The following is a 19645-nucleotide window of genomic DNA, read 5'->3' as shown; positions in this document are numbered from 1 at the left end:
TTCCTCTGGATTCAGACTGACTGATCCTTCCCTTGGATTCAGACTGACTGATCCTTCCTCTGGATTCAGACTGAATGATCCTTCCTCTGGATTCAGACTGACTGATCCTTCCCCTGGATTCAGACTGACTGATCCTTCTTCTGGATTGGGACTGATCCTTTCTCTGTATGCAGGATGACTGATCCTTCCTCTGGATTCAGACTGACTGATCCTTCCCTGGATTCAGACTGATCCTTTCTCTGGATGCAGGATGACTGATCCTTCCTCTGGATTCAGACTGACTGATCCTTCCTCTGGATTGGGACTGATCCTTTCTCTGGATGCAGGATGACTGATCCTTTCTCTGGATGCAGGATGACTGATCCTTCCCCTGGATTCAGATTGACTGATCCTTCCTCTGGATTGGGACTGATCCTTTCTCTGGATGCAGGATGACTGATCCTTCCTCTGGATTCAGACTGACTGATCCTTCCTCTGGATTCAGACTGACTGATCCTTCCCCTGGATTCAGACTGACTGATCCTTCCTCTGGATTCAGACTGACTGATCCTTCATCTGGATTCAGACTGACTGATCCTTCCTCTGGATTCAGACTGACTGATCCTTCCTCTGGATTCAGACTGACTGATTCCTCCCTTGGATTCAGACTGACTGATCCTTCCTCTGGATTCAGACTGAATGTTCCTTCCTCTGGATTCAGACTGACTGATCCTTCCCTTGGATTCAGACTGACTGATCCTTCCTCTGGATTCAGACTGAATGATCCTTCCTCTGGATTCAGACTGACTGATCCTTCCTCTGGATTCAGACTGAATGATCCTTCCTCTGGATTCAGACTGACTGATCCTTCCTCTGGATTCATACTGACTGATCCTTCCTCTGGATTCAGACTGAATGATCCTTCCTCTGGATTCAGCCTGACTGATCCTTCCTCTGGATTCAGACTGACTGATCCTTCCCCTGGATTCAGACTGACTGATCCTTCCTCTGGATTCAGACTGACTGATCCTTCCTCTGGATTCAGACTGACTGATCCTTCCTCTGGATTCAGACTGAATGATCCTTCCTCTGGATTGAGACTGACTGATCCTTCCTCTGGATTCAGACTGACTGATCCTTCCTCTGGATTCAGACTGAATGATCCTTCCTCTGGATTCAGACTGACTGATCCTTCCTCTGGATTCAGACTGAATGATCCTTCCTCTGGATTCAGACTGACTGATCCTTCCTCTGGATTCAGACTGATCCTTTCTCTGGATGCAGGATGACTGATCCTTCCTCTGGATTCAGACTGACTGATCCTTCCCTGGATTCAGACTGATCCTTTCTCTGGATGCAGGATGACTGATCCTTCCTCTGGATTCAGACTGACTAATCCCTCCCCTAGATTCAGACTGACTGATCCTTCCTCTGGTTTCAGACTGACTGATCCTTCCTCTGGATTCAGACTGTCTGATCCTACCCCTGGATTCAAACTGACTGATTCTCCCTCTGGATTCAGACTGTCTGATCCTTCCCCTGGATTCAAACTGTCTGATTCTCCCTCTGGATTCAGACTGTCTGATCCTTCCCCTGTATTCAAACTGACTGATTCTCCCTCTGGATTCAGACTGCCTGATCCTTCCCCTGGATTCAAACAGACTGATTCTCCCTCTGGATTCAGACTGTCTGATCCATCCCCTGGAATCAAACCGACTGATTCTCCCTCTGGATTCAGACTGTCTGATCCTTCCTCTGGATTCAAACTGACTGATCCTTTCTCTAGATTCAGACTGACTGATACTTCCCCTAGATTCAGACTGACTGATCTTTCCTCTGGAGATAGACTGTCTGATCCTTCCTCTGGATTCAGACTGACTGATCCTTCCTCTGGAGATAGACTATCTGATCCTTCCTCTGGTGATAGATTGTCTGATCCTTCCCCTGGATTCAGACTTACTGGTCCTTCCTCTGGATTCAGACTGTCTGATCCTCTAGAGATAGACTGTCTGATCATTCCTCTGGATTCAGACTGACTGATCCTTCCCCTGGATTCACACTGACTGATCTTTCCTCTGGATTCTGACTGATTGACCCTTCCTCTGGAGATAGACTGACTGATCCTTCCTCTGGATTCAGACTGACTGATCCTTCCTCTGGAGATAGACTGTCTGATCCTTCCCCTGGATTCGGACTAACTGATCCTTCCCCTGGATTCACACTGACTGATTCTCCCTCTGGATTCAGACTGTCTGATCCTTCCCCTGGATTCAAACTGACTGATTCTCCCTCTGGATTCAGACTGCCTGATCCTTCCCCTGGATTCAAACAGACTGATTCTCCCTCTGGATTCAGACTCTCTGATTCTTCCCCTGGATTCAAACTGACTGATTCTCCCTCTGAATTCAGACTGTCTGATCATTCCCCTGGATTCAAACTGACTGATTCTCCCTCTGGATTCAGACTGTCTGATCCATCCCCTGGAATCAAACCGACTGATTCTCCCTCTGGATTCAGACTGTCTGATCCTTCCCCTGTATTCAAACTGACTGATCCTTTCTCTAGATTCAGACTGACTGATACTTCCCCTGGATTCAGACTGACTGATCTTTCCTCTGGAGATAGACTGTCTGATCCTTCCTCTGGATTCAGACTGACTGATCCTTCCTCTGGATTCAGACTGACTGATCCTCTGGAGATAGACTGACTGATCCTTCCTCTGGATTCAGACTGACTGATCATTCCTCTGGATTCAGACTGACTGATCCTGCCCCTGGATTCAGACTGTCTGATCCTTCCTCTGGAGATAGACTGTTTATCCTTCCTCTGGATTCAGACTGACTGATCCTTCCTTTAATTTCAGACTGACTGATCCTTCCTCTGGAGATAGACTGACTGATCCTTCCTCTGGATTCAGACTGACTGATCCTTCCCCTGGATTCAGACTGACTGATCCTTCCCCTGGATTCAGACTGACTGATCTTTCCTCTGGAGATAGACTGTCTGATCCTTCCTCTGGATTTGGACTGACTGATCCTTCCCCTGGATTCACACTGACTGATTCTCCCTCTGGATTCAGACTGTCTGATCCTTCCCCTGGATTCAAACTGACTGATTCTCCCTCTGGATTCAGACTGTCTGATCCTTCCTCTGGAGATAGACTGTCTGATTTTTCCTCTGGATTCAGACTGACTGATCCTTCCTCTAGTTTCAGACTGACTGATCCTTCCCCTGGATTCAGACTGACTGATCCTTCCTCTGAAGATAGACTGTCTGATCCTTCCTATGGAGATAGACAGTCTATCTCCAGAAGAAGGATCAGACAGTCTATCTCCAGAAGAAGGATCAGACAGTCTATCTCCATAGGAAGGATCAGACAGTCTGATCCTTCCTTTAGTTTCAGACTGACTGATCCTTCCTCTGGAGATAGACTGACTGATCCTTCCTCTGGATTCAGACTGACTGATCCTTCCCCTGGATTCAGACTGACTGATCTTTCCTCTGGATTCAGACTGACTGATCTTTCCTCTGGATTCAGACTGACTGATCCTTCCTCCAGATTCAGACTGACTGATCCTTCCTCTGGAGATAGACTGACTGATCCTTCCCCTGGATTCAAACTGACTGATCCTTCCTCTGGATTCAAACTGACTGATCCTTCCTCTGGATTCAGACTGACTGATCCTTCCTCTAGAGGCAGACTGATGAATTTTCCTCTGCACAGAATAGGCTTCATGAGACATTTGTAAACTCTCTGATATGAGCTAACTCAACACAGAGCAGGGCCAATCCGGACTGCAAGGCTCAGTGATACATATAAGACATTGCATGCTGGATAATTCCCTTAACTACTTTTTTTCAAGCAAGGGAATTAAGGCTTATACAGAAATGGCAGGAAATTGGAGTTCAGGCAGATCAGCCATGATCTTATTGAATGACGGAGCAAGCTTGAGGGGCCAAATGCCCTACTTCTGCTCCTATTTCTTATGTCTATCCACAAGTATATTTTTCTTTTCCCACCTATTTTTAAATTTATTTCGATTTATTTTTTATCTCCACCTTTTAGCCCATTTCGATTCCTTCCTCCCACCCCACCCCCAGTAGGGCCATCTGCTATTAGCTTCTCCTGCTTGCTACCCTTAATGTCCCCATTAGCACATCCTTTAGATATCACCACCATGAACACCCCTTTGTCCTTTTCTCTATGACATCTTTGGCAGTCTCTTCCTGGCCTCCACCTATCACTGACCCCCCTATCGATCCCCTTCTGTTCCACCGCCCCCCCCCCACCCCCCACCAGTTTATATTTCATCTCATTTCTATATTTTTTAGTTCCAATGAAGAGTCATACGGACTCGAAACGTCAACTGTATCCCTCTCAGCAGATGCTGTCAGACCTGCTGAGTTTTTCCAGGTGTTTTTGTTCTCGATTTCCAGCATCTGCAGTATTTTGCTTTTAAAACCAAGACATCTGGGCAACCAATGCCTTAAACTGACATCCACCCAACTCTGCTGCCAACCAGTATGACGCTGACTTTGACCTTTTCAGCAAGGATTCTCTAACCCACCAGCCACAGGGAAGCATGATGTTCTTGAGAAATTGGACTTTTAAAAATAAATGTTTGAAAATTCAGTTAGCCAGGCACCGCCACCTGTCAAATCATTAATGTGACTGGTGTAGTTAGTGAGCCTATCATTCAGGTTGCTGAATCACATTATCTAAAGACTTGGGTCAGATAAGCTACAAATTAACAGGAGAGCAGCCACACTACTCTTTGGCGTTCTGTTCACATTTGAAACGTAGGCCGAAAAATTTGTACTTAAAAGATATGCTGGGCAGCAATTTGTTGGTGTTCAATTTGTAATGACAATGATTGTAACAATTATAATGCACAGCTTTTTTCTCCAAGGTTGAGGAAACATAAGCAATTTCAGACCAGTAATCCACAATTATTTAAAATTAAAAGTTGAACTTTTTAATGATTAAAAACATAACTTGCTGGTTAAGGAACTGAATAGCTCAACCATATTGATCAGAAGGTCCTAAATCTAATCTCCAGTTTTTTGCTGAACTATCATGGCCACAGTCAAGAATGCTACTATTGATTGCCGCACACCTGGAGTGGAGGAACCATTTAAAAAAAAAATCACCCATGTTCTTATTCCTTATCACAATCCACAGAGCTTTTTTTTTGCGACAGAGAAAAGGGGACAATTTCTCAACTTCTGGCTGCACTTCAATTCTACCTGGATCATCTTCAGTTATCTGGTGTACAGAGCAGTGAGTAGATCAGAGGATGTCCAAGGAGTTCTGCCCCTTGGTCCAACTTGTGTCATGCACTGCAAGGTGTCCAAGTTTCACTGCCATATTTAATGAGTTATATTGTTAGGCAAATGCTAGCCATCCACTTCAACCCAAATTATGGGATCAGAGCCCCAAACTCATTCCCCATTACTCCATGGCCCATCATGCTCTTAGCCACAGACTCAATTTTTCACCACCTATTCTGATGTTAACACCTTGCTGGGGTACAAGTTCAAAGGTGCCTGAATGATATCCATCATGTGACCATTATTCACACTGATGTTTTGACAGTGAGTGGCAGTATGCTATGTTATGTTATCAGAGAGAGCATCATAGCTGAGCCAGATCCTAGTCTCATTCGACACTCATACTCATGCATTTTCAACAGGAGTCACCCAGTCACGATCACAAGTTTTCCAATTGATTTACCTTTTGAAACTTTCTCTCTGCTTCTCAACAAATGTCTACTACAAACCAGGGCTTTTAAACTGATTGTGATAATGAAAACAAAGACTCCTATCAAAGTGCAAAAATTACATTTTAATACCATGATCTTATAATACAGCTCTAGTTTCCATAACAAGTACAGCATTACTTTCTGTTCACACTTTAAATGTCTGAAAATACTCCCATTATACAATCTACCACTTTCTATCAGTTACTTTTATAGAGTGCTGTGCAATGTTACAAGAATGCAAATGTTTTCTCCATTTGTTTAATAAAACATGAGGATTCCATCAAAACCAGAGGTGTACAAAAATAAGCAAATACAAAGTTACTTGTCAAGCATTGAGAAACTGCAACAAGTCACATTGCATGTACAAGTTATCTTAAGTATTTCATTTCACAAATACTTTAAAAATAACTTTAAAAGGTTTTTTTGCTACTATTTTGCCCTCAAAAAGATAAATGGCGTTCTACAGGAATTTGTGTAAAGGTACCAGTAAATTTCTAGATCATTTGTGTGACGCTTTACATAACTTCTTTATGGTATGTATAACAGACAGGTACATTTTCTAACAGAGTTATGAGTTATGTCAAAGATTATACTTGGCAATAAAATCTGCAGTTGCAATGTTCACAATTTGAAATCTTCTGGAACTTGAGTTTGGAGGCGAGGACTTCTTGCCAACACAGAACTCTTTTTACCCCAACCAAAATGTTAGATATTATGGTATTATAAAATAACACTTTTTCTTTGATGGTCTTAACAGTTGAATATCAGCTAAGGTTTTATTCCCTCCACCTTTAAATAAGTTGATACTTTGTAAAAAAAAGTGTTCACAGATGTAATTGATTCCATTCAGACAAAACACCAAATGAATATATGACCAACCAGACCAAGCTTAAACTGTAGTTTTGAATTATCTAAAAGTGGCTCCAATTGATATTCTGCAATGCCTTAATGTAGGAATTAAAAACCATGGATTAAATGTTTGCTTTGGTGAACTTTGTGCTTATCAAGATAAATTATGTCACTATTAAGAAAAAATATTTTCTCCCGGTGGTACCCAGTGATAGCCTCAAGCCTATTCTCAATCTCAAAAAAGCTTCTTTACAGTACCTGTATGACATTTCCATGTTGCATTCCAGCCTCTTTGTCAGAATGTCGATTAGATGCTAAAAGTTGTGATTTGTTTGGTGCACTGAGCTCATGCCTTTTAGGAGCTGGATAAGACTCTTCATAAATCTCCTGCAACTAGGTGGTCAACTGTGGGCCTAATCCTGCGTATTAGCAGCGGAAACAATATTCTAAGTGACATTATGGATCTATCCCACACTTTGTTCAACTGCAAAAAACCTAACTTTTATGCCCAATGCCCAATTTTACACTAAGTATGACTTGTAGTACATCATTCTTTTCAATTCAATAGAATGCTCAACTAATGTGTTTATATTAAGCAGTATTTTTATACACAAGGCAAATATTAAAAGTCACTTTTTGTCAGAAGCTTAAAGAGAACCTAAAGGTAAGTTTTGCTTATTGACTGAGCATGTAAGAATGCAACCACACTGAATATAATGAAACAAGGTAACCATAATTTCCAACTGAGCTGGCAGAATTTATTTTAAGTTTCAAAATTGATGTCATTTACCCCATCACATGACACGATCTTTAACACAATCAGCTCTATACAGCCTACTTAATCATACCAATATACATTATAGGAAAGGGAGTGAATTTTTGCCCAAACCACTTTCAAATAAGCTGGTTTGAGATCCATCATACTGCACTACAACCCATGGTCTAGATGCCTTCAAAATAAATACTAAACAACAGTCAATGAATTATAGAATACGTCAGAAAATCAAATCTCAGTGCTCAGATGATACCCACGAAGTCACTAAAGTGGCAGACACTCAGGTACATGAACCATCTTCGGTTTATATACATTACCATCACATCCATCCAATTCTGAGGTGCACTCTGATATAGTGGATTTATTTGAAGGAAGCACCATTTTATATTTACACATTTAAGGAGGAAAATTGCAAGTCATTGGTCCATTACTAACCAACTTTAATGTGGTGAAGCCCTAAAAAGAACAGCATCGTTGTATCTGAATAATTGATATTTTGCAATAAAATCCTACAAGATCTTTTTGTTACCCCTCCTGGATTAGTTATCTTTTGCTGAGACACATTCAACTTTAATTTTGTTCTGTAATTTTTCCAAATGTATTATCTGGCCTTCTCCCAGCACCCAGTTTGGTTAGGATAGTCCAGCCTGTGGATGAAACACGCAGCCAATATTATTCCACTGATCTATTTGAGAGATACAGGAGATTTTCCCCTTTCCTTTATACTCTCTTATTCTCCTCTCACCTATGCAACAGCTACAACCTGTAAATACACTGCTTCCCATTGCAAACCCAAAGATTGATTAGAAAATGATCTGCAAAAGACTCAATGATTTTACAGAAAGCAGGGCCTGGAATTTCCGCTTGGCTGTGCTGACCTTTCGCCACAATTTGCTCGAAATCAGTCAAAAAATCACAAAACTTTAACCGCTAATTAAATTTCCACAATCTTCTGCACCAGTCTACAAAACATTGTGCTAGAAGCCAGACCAGCCCACAAAACTGAGAAACCTCCAGGTTGAATGAATCATCTTTATGAATTTCTACTAATTGTGTTTATTTATGAACCTTCAAGGAAGCTCTTAAATTTAACTGATCCTGTGAATGCAAGGATATAACAGGTATGTTTTAAAAGCTTTTGAGTATAAAATTTTTAACTTAATAAGAAACTGATTTCTGTACACCATTTTAACTAGCAAATGTACTGTTCTTTTAAGTCAATTGCAGTTATTTGAAAAGCTGGTTACTCACAGTTGGCGGACTAGACATTGATTAAAATGCTTATATTTTTTGTGATAAATCCATTTTCAGCTATAATGAGCAAATTGCACCAGGTTACTATTCAAATAGATCAAGGACTTTTTTTTTAAGTTTAAAAATAGTTTCTAAAGCACTGCCGGATTAAGCTGGTTCATGGCAGATGTTGTGTTTGGTGATAAATGAGTTTGAGTGGAAACTTGAGAGAAAAAATAAGCACATCTGAAAATTAGCTCAATTGTGGACACAATTTGTCCATGGATCATCAATCATGTCTAAAGTGGAAACTATCTCTAGCTGCTTTTCAGGCACAAGGACACAGACTGTTCTTTTACAGTTCTCCACTTAAAGTCACTGTTCACAATCTGTGCTTTAAAATGTTCACATTTGTGACAGGTTGGAATTTGGGATGTTCTCTTGCTTTGTCCTCAACCATCATGTACTGTGCTACAATCAGCAAAATTAGAAATCAATCGAAAATGCTCCACACTTTCAAATTAAGCCACCATGGATTATCTGGTAGTCAGAGAGGCTTTTCAGGCTTTACATGGCACTCTTCCACAGGAACATCCTCCAAATCATAAAAAAGAAACGCAGTTAGTTTCTCTCACTTTTGAAATTCTATAGACCCAGCCACAGTAACCAAGTTTAAATGATGTTATTTAATAATCATATCCCTGATACCACAGTTCATTGTTCTGTTTGTGTTTAGCAAGATGCCACATGAGCTCACTGTCACTTGCAAATCTCAACATGCACATCTCGCATTTGTATGGGAGCGCTGCAGCATGGCTCATGTCTATGTGTGCTCGGAGGTTAGCAATTTGCTCAGTAGAGTAATCACAGTACTGACACAAGTAGATCTCCTGAGATGAGTGCAAGTTCAAATGTTTGTTATATTCAGCTGTGTTGCAAAACCCCTTCCCACAATCGTCACAAACATAAGGAAAGAACCGTGCATGCTCAATTGCCACATGTCGGTTGACGTTGCCATACAACCGGCTTCTGTAGCCACATGACTGACAGATAAAGAAGTTCCTCTCTCGGTCAAAGCTCACTTTACTCATAAAGCCCGCTGGTCCCTGAAGTCCATCCTCAGAGCTGTCATTCATCTCCATGAGGCTGTACGCATGTTCAGCAAGGACGTGGCTGTGCAGCTCAGCAGCATCATCTGTGCCATACTCGCAGAACTGACAGAGGTACTGCTCATCACCATCATGCTGCTGCAAGTGAAGATGGAGCTCACTGGTGCTGCAGAAGTGAATGTTGCACTGCTCACACCAGTACAGGTACTCAGTGTTGTGGACATCTGCCACATGTAACTCAAGCTCCTTCGGGTTTTCAGCACTGTAGCTGCATAACTGGCAGGCATTTGGCTCTTCTGCCTCATGGACCTGTAAGTGCTTGTGGAGCAGATTGTACGTTAGAAATTCGCGCTTACAAACTGGACAGATGTTAGGCAGAGTATCCGTGTGCCTGAGAATAACATGCTGCTTCAGCTCTAGCGGGTACTTGCTATTGAAGTCACAATGCTCGCAGCTGTACAGCCCATCACAAGACGGTTTTCGCAGAGGCCACTTATGTTGATAAAGAACTGTCGAGCAAGGGGATTTGGCCCGTCTCTCCGAGCCATCGCTAACTGAACTTTCTGTTGTATCGTCTTGGTGTTTGTTGGCAGTTGAAACTTCTTGTTCGGGATGGTATGTGTTAAATTTGCTCTCTTGGTCGTTAAAAGGGCTCCAGTTATCAAACCCACACTGCCTCTTGCTAGTTCCTTTCAAAACAGAGTTTATTGGTCTCACTGCCATGCAAAGGTCTGGAAAGAGAAAGTAAATTTTTAAAAAAGTACATTGATGTATTTAAGACACTCAAACTACCACAGTTTCTCCTCCCCAAATTTTTGAAAACACGAATTTCAAACTTTTCCTCCTCACAAATGTCAGTGCCACGTCATGAGGGAGTGGAGCAAAGATAATGTTAAAACACAAATGAAAATCACAGCTCCAAAGAAGAGTGACGTTGGACTCGAAATGTTAACTCTGTTTCTCTCTCCAAAGATGCTGCCAGATCTGTGTTTTCCAGCACTTGTTTGGGTTATTGAAAATCACATGGTTTCTATGACAGCAGTCAATCTAGAACAATAGTTCTGCACCTGGTTAACAAGGTCAAAATCTAATCCCCCATCACTCACCCCCCACAACTGTCTGGACTCACAGGCAAAGAATGGTCAATTGGGTAAGGATCCAGAGAGCTACCAGCAATGTTTGAACAGTACCCCAGCACAACCCACTGCTGTAAGGAGAGGATAAGGTGAGAAAAATGGGAGGGGAAGAGAGAAGGGGAGTAAAATCAACAGAAGAAAGCGAGTCATCTCTAAGGGGTTTTGTTTAAATTCTTCGAATTTGTAGGACAGACGTAATGTTACAATCAACTGGCCCTCCCAAAAATGTTGCAATTAAGAAACAATCCAGTTGAAAACTCCTAATTTAGGCCATCGACATGAGAGCTATCTCCTGCATTCGGTGATATCCTGCATTCATTTTGACCTTAGTGGATAGACAACACAAGGTAATATCTACAGTTACAAGCATCCCTCACAAACAATTTAACTTACCTTGTGAATCGCTTGAATTGTTAGAGTGTTCAGGATTGTTTTCTTCTTCATCTTCAACTGTGGACTCAGACCCTGTAAGGACATTTAGAGGATGAATCCCACCAATAAACTTTAGGAAAGCATTCTATGATTTTATGGTAAAGAGATGGAGTAACAAATCTCTCCCTTGTCCTTGCTTTTCTTATGCAAGGACACACACGAGGGTCAATGCTTCTGCAAATTGCTAAAGTAGCCATTCTGCATGCGAGCCTGGATAGCACCAGAAGGGTATATTCAACACTTGCTTATACTTGCTCCTCTCTCACAGTCTTTGAAATATTTGTCATTCCCCAAAGTAGGGAAACTTATCTGCTCTTAAGGCTTTATCAATGTTACTGGCTTCAAGGAAGAATACAAGATCAAGCTGGATGACTCCCTGAAACTATTAATTCTCCAGGAACCTCCTGGCCTCCACTCACCTGTATTATTAAAAAACAATATTAACAGTATTTGTATCTAGCACTGCCAGGTGAGGTATTGGGCAATGCAAATTGTACATTGACAATATATAAGTGTAAAGAAGCAAAGCAACACTAACCTTTACAAATCATTGGTTAGGTTGCAGTGCAGCTCTGACATTAAGGGCATTAAGAAGATGTAGAAGTGAGCCATTTAACTTTCAATTATGAACAAAAATTGAAGAAACTGAGGCTCCTTTTATTTGAGCAAAGAACATTAACAGGAGATCGGATCGATATGTCTAAAATACTGAGGGGTTTTGATAAGGTAAATTGGGAAATTTAGCAATTTGGAACCAAAGGGCATAAATTTAAGATCACAAGAGAATTTTTTTTAAAAAGTTCCAATGGTGGAAGCAGAATTCATATGAGCTTAAAAAAATGGAACAAATACTTTTAAAGGAAAACAGTGAACAAGGTTTGGGGAAAGTGGATCATTTTCAGAGAGCTGGTACAGGCTATGGACCCATCTGTGCTGCAAAGCTCTATGAACTTGAGTTGTAGACTCATGCCCACTAGGACCCGGCTTGAGATTATTCCACCTCTCAAAGGAGTTTTACTGACCACAGAGAGTTGAAACTTTCAATATTCATGGTTACCACCTTGACCATGTCAAATCCCCAGGCCCTTATACTCCCCTGGTCTCAAAGACAAAGCCATCTGTCCTCATACCCCTCATCAACTACATCCTACTAATCCTCTCCAAATCACTTGCTTTCACATTTATATTTCAAAATGCACTTTCAAATTCCCAAGATGCTTCTGCACTTGTTGATTTGTTCAACCTTGCCCACATCTCCATTTTTGATGTCCATGTCTCCAGTGAAACCTTTACTTTCACCCATTCTTCTTGTAGCCTTGCTCTGGCTCCCAGCTTCACTCCCAACTCCAAAAAATGGGCGTGGGTTAATCTGTGGCAAAACAAGTCTTACTGTCCATCACCAAATCTGGCTGAAACAGAATTACCTGGAAAAACTCAGCAGGTCTGGCAGCATCGGCGGAGAAGAAAAGAGTTGACGTTTCGAGTCCTCATGACCCTTCGGAAGGGTCATGAGGACTCGAAACGTCAACTCTTTTCTTCTCCGCTGATGCTGCCAGACCTGCTGAGTTTTTCCAGGTAATTCTGTTTTTGTTTTGTTTTGGATTTCCAGCATCCGCAGTTTTTTTGTTTTTACCAAATCTGGCTGGTCTACAGCAAATGCTTTTGGGCCTCATTCTGCTCTGCTTAAATCATCCATTATTACAGGATCATCATCCAAGAATGCAAGACTGCAGATAGCTCTCAGCTTCTTTCTCGATTACCAACTCTCTCATTAAGCCCCAACCCTTTGCCTCCTCCAATAACAAGTTCAAGCAGCTCATGGACTTTTATGTCACCAAGTTCAGTTCCTCTGCTGCTTCTGTCTTCTTAAACCCCCCCACCACCCCCCAAACAAGTGGGAGGAGCTCATGGACGTCTTTGTCACTAAGATTGAAACAATTCGATCAGCTGCCTCTGCCTCAACCCTCCCTTCCACAATCCCATCTGGCCAAACTGCCCCTGTTCCTGCCTACCCTAGCCCTCAGTCCACATCTTTCTCTAGGTTCTTTTCCAATTCCCCCCATGCACTGAATTTATCCTGCCCATGACACCCAACTCCTGCTCCCTCGATCATATTCCCACTAAAAAGATCATCCAACTTCATCTTTTAGTCCCAACGAGGTGGCATAGTGGTATTGTCACTGGGCTAGTATTCCAGAGACCCGGTGTAATGCTGCGGGGACTCAGTTTGAACCCACCACAGCAGATGGTGAAATGTGAATTCAACAAAAATCTGGAATTAAGTCTGACTGATAACCACAAAACCATTGCCGATTGTTGTAAAAACCCATCTGGGAAGGAAATCTGCCGTCCTTACCTGGTCTGGTCACATGTGACTCCAGACTCTCAGCAATGTTGTTGATTCGTAAATGCCCTCTACGCAAGGGCAATTAGGGATGGGCAAAAAATGCTGGCCTACATCTCATGAACAAATTTTTAAAAAGCCAATATTGTTAACGGTGCTCTCTCTTCAGGTGTTGTCTCTCTCTCTCTCCTTTAAATTTACATCATCAACCTTTTCCTCAAAAACCAACCCTTGACTCCTTCATCTTGCAAACTTCCATCCTATCTCCAACTGCCCTTTCCCCTCCAATGTCCTTGAACATGTTGCTGCCTCCCAAATATGTTCTTATATTTCCTGGAACCCCATGTTTGTATCTCTCCAATCAGGTCAATCAGGTTTCTGACCCTGCCACAGTACTGAAACAGTTCTTACCAAAGTCATAAATGACATCCCATGCAATTGTGACAAAGGTAAACATTCCCTCCTCCTCATCTTTATCTGTCTGCAGCCTTTGATACAGTTGAGCAAACCATCCTCCTCCTAAGCCTCTCCACTGCCATGGCCTCAACTCCACCTTCCTTCCTGCACCCCCCATAACTTTTGACTCAGTCGTTGAACAAAAGTCTACCTAACCTACGTAATATCACCCAACTTCGCTCCAGTATCAGCTCATAGGCAGATAAAACCCCCATCCATCCCATCATGGCATCCAGCTTTGATTATTCCAACAGATTCCTTGCTGATCTCCCACATTCTACCCGTAAACTTCAGGTCATTCAAAGCTCTGCTACTGTGTCTTAATTTGCACCAAGTCCCATTCCCCTGTCATTCCTGTGCTCACTGACCGACGCCAGCTCCTGCTCAAGCAATGTCTTGATTTTAAAATGCTCATTCTAATCAAAGCCATTTATAACATCACCCCTCCCTGTATTTGTAATCTCCTCCAGTCCCATAACTCTCTGCGCTCTTCTAATGCTAGCCTCTTTGACATTCCCGATTTTAATTGCTCCACCATTGGTGGCCACGCCTTCAGTTGCCTAGGCCCCAAGCTTTGGGATACCAGCCTTACAACTCTCCATCTAGCTTTCCCCCTTTAAGATATTCCTTAAAATCTACCTCTTTGACCAAGCTTTTGGTAATCTGGCCTAATTTCTCTTTATGTGGCTTACCTGTTATATTTTGTTTTATAATGCTCATGTGAAGCGCATTGGGACGTTTTATTACTTTAGAGGCACTATAAATAATACAATCAGGCAGAGTCAACATGGTTTTATGAAAGGCAAATTGTGTTTGACAAATTTATTAGAGTTCTTTAAGGATGAAACAAGCAGGGTGGATAAAAGAGGAACCAATAGATGTAGTGTATTTGGGTTTCCGAAAGGCATTCGGTAAGGTGCCACATAAAAGGTTACTACACAAGAGCTCTGGGTACTGGGGCTAGTATAGTAGCATTGATGGAGGACTGGCCTTCATTGCAAGGAGGATAGAGTATAAAAGTACGGAACTGCACAGGACGTTGATGAGACCATTACCTAGAGTACTGTGTAGAGTTTTGGTCACGTTACTTGGAGGGTCTTCCTTGCACTGGAAGCTGTTCAGAGAAGGTTCACTAGGCTGATTCCTGGGATGAGGGGGTTTGTCTTATGAAAGAAGGTTGAGCAGGTTGGCTCTATATTCATTGGAGTATAGAAAAATGACAGATGGTCTTACTGAAACATGCAAGATCCTGAGGGGGCTTGAGGGTTGATGCTGACAGGATGTTTTCCCTCGTGGGGGAATCTAAAACTAGGGGGCACAGTTTAAAAATAAGGGGTCTCCCATTTAAGGTGGAGGTGTTGAGGAATTTCTTCTCTTAGATGGTCTGAGAGAGCAGTGGAGGCTAGGGTCATTAAACATATTCAAGACCGAGTTAGACAGAATGTTTTATCCACAAGGGAGTCAGGGGTTATGGTTGGGAGGTCAGGGGTGACAGTAAAGTGGAGTTAAGGCCAGAATTAGGTCAGCCATGATCTCAACGAATGGCGGAGAAGGCTTGAATACGGCCTACTCTTGCTCCTATTTCTTATGATATGCTGTTATAGTTGTTCCTTTTTCTATTCCTTTCCCACCAAGCCAAATCTCTCCTCTAATCCCAGCCCTAAACCCACATTTCACTAGTTTCTCTCCCATCTTCTGCATACCTTCTCTGTGTACCACTCTCGCATGAGTCAAAAGTTTTGGGTTCAAGGCCCGCCCCAGAGTCTTGAGCACAAAGTATCAGCTGATGCCTCTAGTGCAGTAGTAGGCTGCACTGTCGGTGGTACCATCTTTTGGATGAGATGTTAAACTGACCTCCTTATCTGCCCTCCCAGGTGGGCAGGCGCCATTTCGAGGAAGAGCAGGGGAATTCTCCCTTGGGTCCTGGCCAGCATTTATCCCTCAACTAACACTGCTCAAAAAAGGTGACCTGGTCATTTAGCTCATTTCTTTGAACAAGCTTTGGTCATCTGTCCGAATACCTCATGTTTCAAATTTTGCTTGATAACATTCCGGTGAACCATCTTGGGGCATTTTATTACACTAAAGGCTCTATGTGTATTGATCTAGGTTGTTGTGCACAAATTGGCTGGTGTGTTTGCCTCCGTATCTTATAAGTGATTACACTTCAAAAAGTACTCAATTGGTTGTAAAGCGCTTTGGAACACCAAGTGGTCATGAAAAGCGCTACATAATGTAAGTTGCTTCTTTCTTTCTGCCTTTTCCCAGCTCATTTCATTCATGAAACCCAACTGCTGCTGCTGGATCATAACCCAAAGACCACCAGAGAATTCACCTTTGGCGCCATCCACATCTGTGCTGTCAACTGCAGATATCATTCATAGACAATGGGGGTCAACTTCGACATACGTGCTGATGATTGCTTCAGTACCCTTGTTCTGTCAGACTTTTTGTCTGACATCCAATCTTGATAATTTCCTCAGGCCAAGCATCAATAAGGCTAACGCCATCACCTTCGGCCCATGCCACAAACCTCAAACCCTTCCCCCATTACTGAGGCTGAATCGACAAACTGACATCGTTCCTCCACACCTCCATAACATTGTCTTAATAGTGGGGGAGAAATCCTGTGTTACCCAAAGAAGCAAAAATGAAAACAACCCAAAGAGCAGACAGGAATGAAACAATTCAACTACCCAATTAAAAACACAACTAGGCGCTGCCCAGTGCTGCGCCCCTGCCCGGTAGTTCGGCCGGTGCTGCGCCCCTGCCCGGTAGTTCGGCCGGTGCTGCGCCCCTGCCCGGTAGTTCGGCCGGTGCTGCGCCCCTGCCCGGTAGTTCGGCCGGTGCTGCGCCCCTGCCCGGTAGTTCGGCCGGTGCTGCGCCCCTGCCCGGTAGTTCGGCCGGTGCTGCGCCCCTGCCCGGTAGTTCGGCCGGTGCTGCGCCCCTGCCCGGTAGTTCGGCCGGTGCTGCGCCCCTGCCCGGTAGTTCGGCCGGTGCTGCGCCCCTGCCCGGTAATTCGGCCGGTGCTATACCACTGCCCGGTAATTCGGCCGGTGCTATACCCCTGCCCGGTAATTCGGCCGGTGCTATACCCCTGCCCGGTAATTCGGCCGGTGCTATACCCCTGCCCGATAATTCGGCCAATGCTATACCACTGCCCGGTAATTCGGCCAATGCTATAACCCTGCCCGGTAATTCGGCCGGTGCTATAACCCTGCCCGGTAATTCGGCCGGTGCTATACCCCTGCCCGGTAATTCGGCCGGTGCTATAACCCTGCCCGGTAATTCGGCCGGTGCTATAACACTGCCCGGTAATTCGGCCGGTGCTATAACACTGCCCGGTAATTCGGCCGGTGCTATAACCCTGCCCGGTAATTCGGCCGGTGCTATACCCCTGCCCGGTAATTCGGCCGGTGCTATAACACTGCCCGGTAATTCGGCCGGTGCTATAACCCTGCCCGGTAATTCGGCCGGTGCTATACCCCTGCCCGGTAATTCGGCCGGTGCTATAACCCTGCCCGGTAACTCGGCCGGGGCTATAACCCTGCCCGGTAATTCGGCCGGGGCTATAACCCTGCCCTGTGATGCGTGTTGATCAGTTTCTGTTTAACTCTGTTTAAAGGCCTCCCCCTGCCTTCCAAAACACTCCGTGCTCATTACCTGAGTAACGCGAGGGATTTAAACTCTTCCTCCTCTTCCTTTTGCCATGCTCACTCATGGTGCCCCGGCCCCGGCCCCGGCCCCGGCCCCGGCTGGAAGGTGTCTTTTGACCCCGGCCTCTGCGGCCCGAAGGTTTGGGGGGCGGCGGCCAGGCCCGGAGCCGCCTCTCTGCCCGGGTATGAAGCAGCAGGAAAGGCGCAATCTCTTCGCCTGGGTAGGGCAGCCGTCACTGGACTTGGCGATCACTCTTTCCCCGGCTCGGCAAGGTCCTCGGCGCCGGTCTCTCGGCTCCTTTGATTCGCTGCTCGGACGGCCACGCTCACAAATGGAGACGCTCCCTTAAGCGGGTGACGTCAGCGCCACTTCCGTGCCCGATTTGCGCTGCGCGCGCAGAGGGAGCGTCCCTATTTTGCAAACCAGATGCAAAACGTCGGAGGCACTACTGAATGCCATGGTCACTTTGTGCTCCAGGTTCACAAAACCCAGCCTCACCTTGGTTGGGGGGTGGGGGAAGGTGGTGGTATACTGATAATTTCATTGGGCTAGTAATCCATAGAACAAAAACAAAAACAGAATTACCTGGAAAAACTCAGCAGGTCTGGCAGCATCGGCGGAGAAGAAAAGTGTTGACGTTTCGAGTCCTCATGACCCTTCGACAGAACTTGCGTTCGAGTCCAAGAAAGAGTTGAAATATAAGCACATAGACTCTGGCTATACCCCTGGCCAAAATCTTTCAGTCTTCCCTAGACTCAGGGGGAGTGGCAGAGGACTGGAGAATTGCAAACATTACACTCTTGTTCAAAAAAAAAGTTGTAAGGATAAGCCCAGCAATTAGAGACCAGTCAGTTTAACTTCAGTGGTGGAAGTTCCAAGACACAGTCATTCGCAATAGAATTAATAGTCGCATGGAAAAATGTGGGTTGATTAGGAAGAGCCGGCATGGGTTCCTTAAGGGAAATCATGTTTAACTAACTTGGAGTTTTTTGAAGTGGTAACAGAGAGGGTTGATGAAGGTAAGGCTGTTGATTTGCTGTACATGGAGTTCCAAAAGGCACTCAATACAGTGCTGCACAGCAGACTTGTGGGAAAAGTAATAGATCATGGAATAAAAGGGACAGTAGCAATGTGGATTAAAAATTGGTTGAGTAATAGGAAACAGTGAGTAATGGCTAATGGATATTTTTCAGGCTGGAGGAAGGTTTGTAGTGGAGTTCCCCAGGGGTCGGTATTGGGGTCCTTGCTTTTCCTGATTTATATTAATGATCTAGATCTTGGTGTGCATGGGGACAATTTCAAAGTTCGCAGATGATACAAAATTTGGAAGCATTGTAAACTGAGGAGGACAGCCTAAAACTTCAAAAAGATAGACAAGTTTGTGGCCTGGGGAAGTGTGAGGTGATTCATTTTGGTAGGAAGAAGATGGCGAGACAATGTAAAATAAGGAGTACAACTCTAAAGGGTGTGCAAGAGCAGAGGGACCTGGGTGTATATGTGCATAAGTTATTGAAGATGGCAGGACAGGTGAAGAGAGCAGTTAATAAAGCATATAGTATGCTGGACTTTATTAATAGATCCATAGAGTACAAGAGCAAGGAGGTTATGCTGAACTTGTATAGGACACTAGTTAAACCTCAGCTGGACTATTGTGTACAGTTCTGGGTGTGCGAGGGATTTAAACTCATGGGTGTGCATCTTCTGCACACTTTAGGAGGGATGTGAACGTGTTGGAAAAAGTGCAGAAGAGGTTTACAAAATTGGTTCCAGGGATGAGAAACTTCAGTGATAAAGATAGATTGGAGAAGTTGGGACTGTTCTACTTGGAGAGGAGAAGGCTAAGAGGAGATTTGATAGAGGTGTTCAAAATCATGAGGGGTCTGGACAGAGTAGATAGGGAGAAACTGTTCCTG

The 19645-nt window shown here is 43.9% G+C and overlaps 1 protein-coding gene across 1 annotated transcript; it reads right to left on the bottom strand.

Moving 5' to 3' along the window:
* Positions 1 to 5805: 5805 nt before the first annotated feature.
* LOC121270331 (zinc finger protein 639-like) lies at positions 5806 to 18084 on the bottom strand. The gene is made up of 3 exons (XM_041175628.1): positions 17739 to 18084; positions 11237 to 11308; positions 5806 to 10438 (listed from the first exon to the last, which is right to left on the bottom strand). Exons 1-3 carry the CDS (start codon positions 17794 to 17796, stop codon positions 9285 to 9287), a joined length of 1284 nt encoding a protein of 427 aa, XP_041031562.1. The 5' UTR covers positions 17797 to 18084; the 3' UTR covers positions 5806 to 9284.
* Between the last annotated feature and the right edge of the window lie 1561 nt (positions 18085 to 19645).

The sequence above is a fragment of the Carcharodon carcharias genome, chromosome 2, assembly GCF_017639515.1.
Source record: "Carcharodon carcharias isolate sCarCar2 chromosome 2, sCarCar2.pri, whole genome shotgun sequence".
In the NCBI taxonomy this organism is placed as follows: Eukaryota; Metazoa; Chordata; class Chondrichthyes; order Lamniformes; family Lamnidae; genus Carcharodon; species Carcharodon carcharias.
Note: the sequence above shows the minus strand (reverse complement) of the source record. Positions and strands in the feature narration are given on the sequence as shown.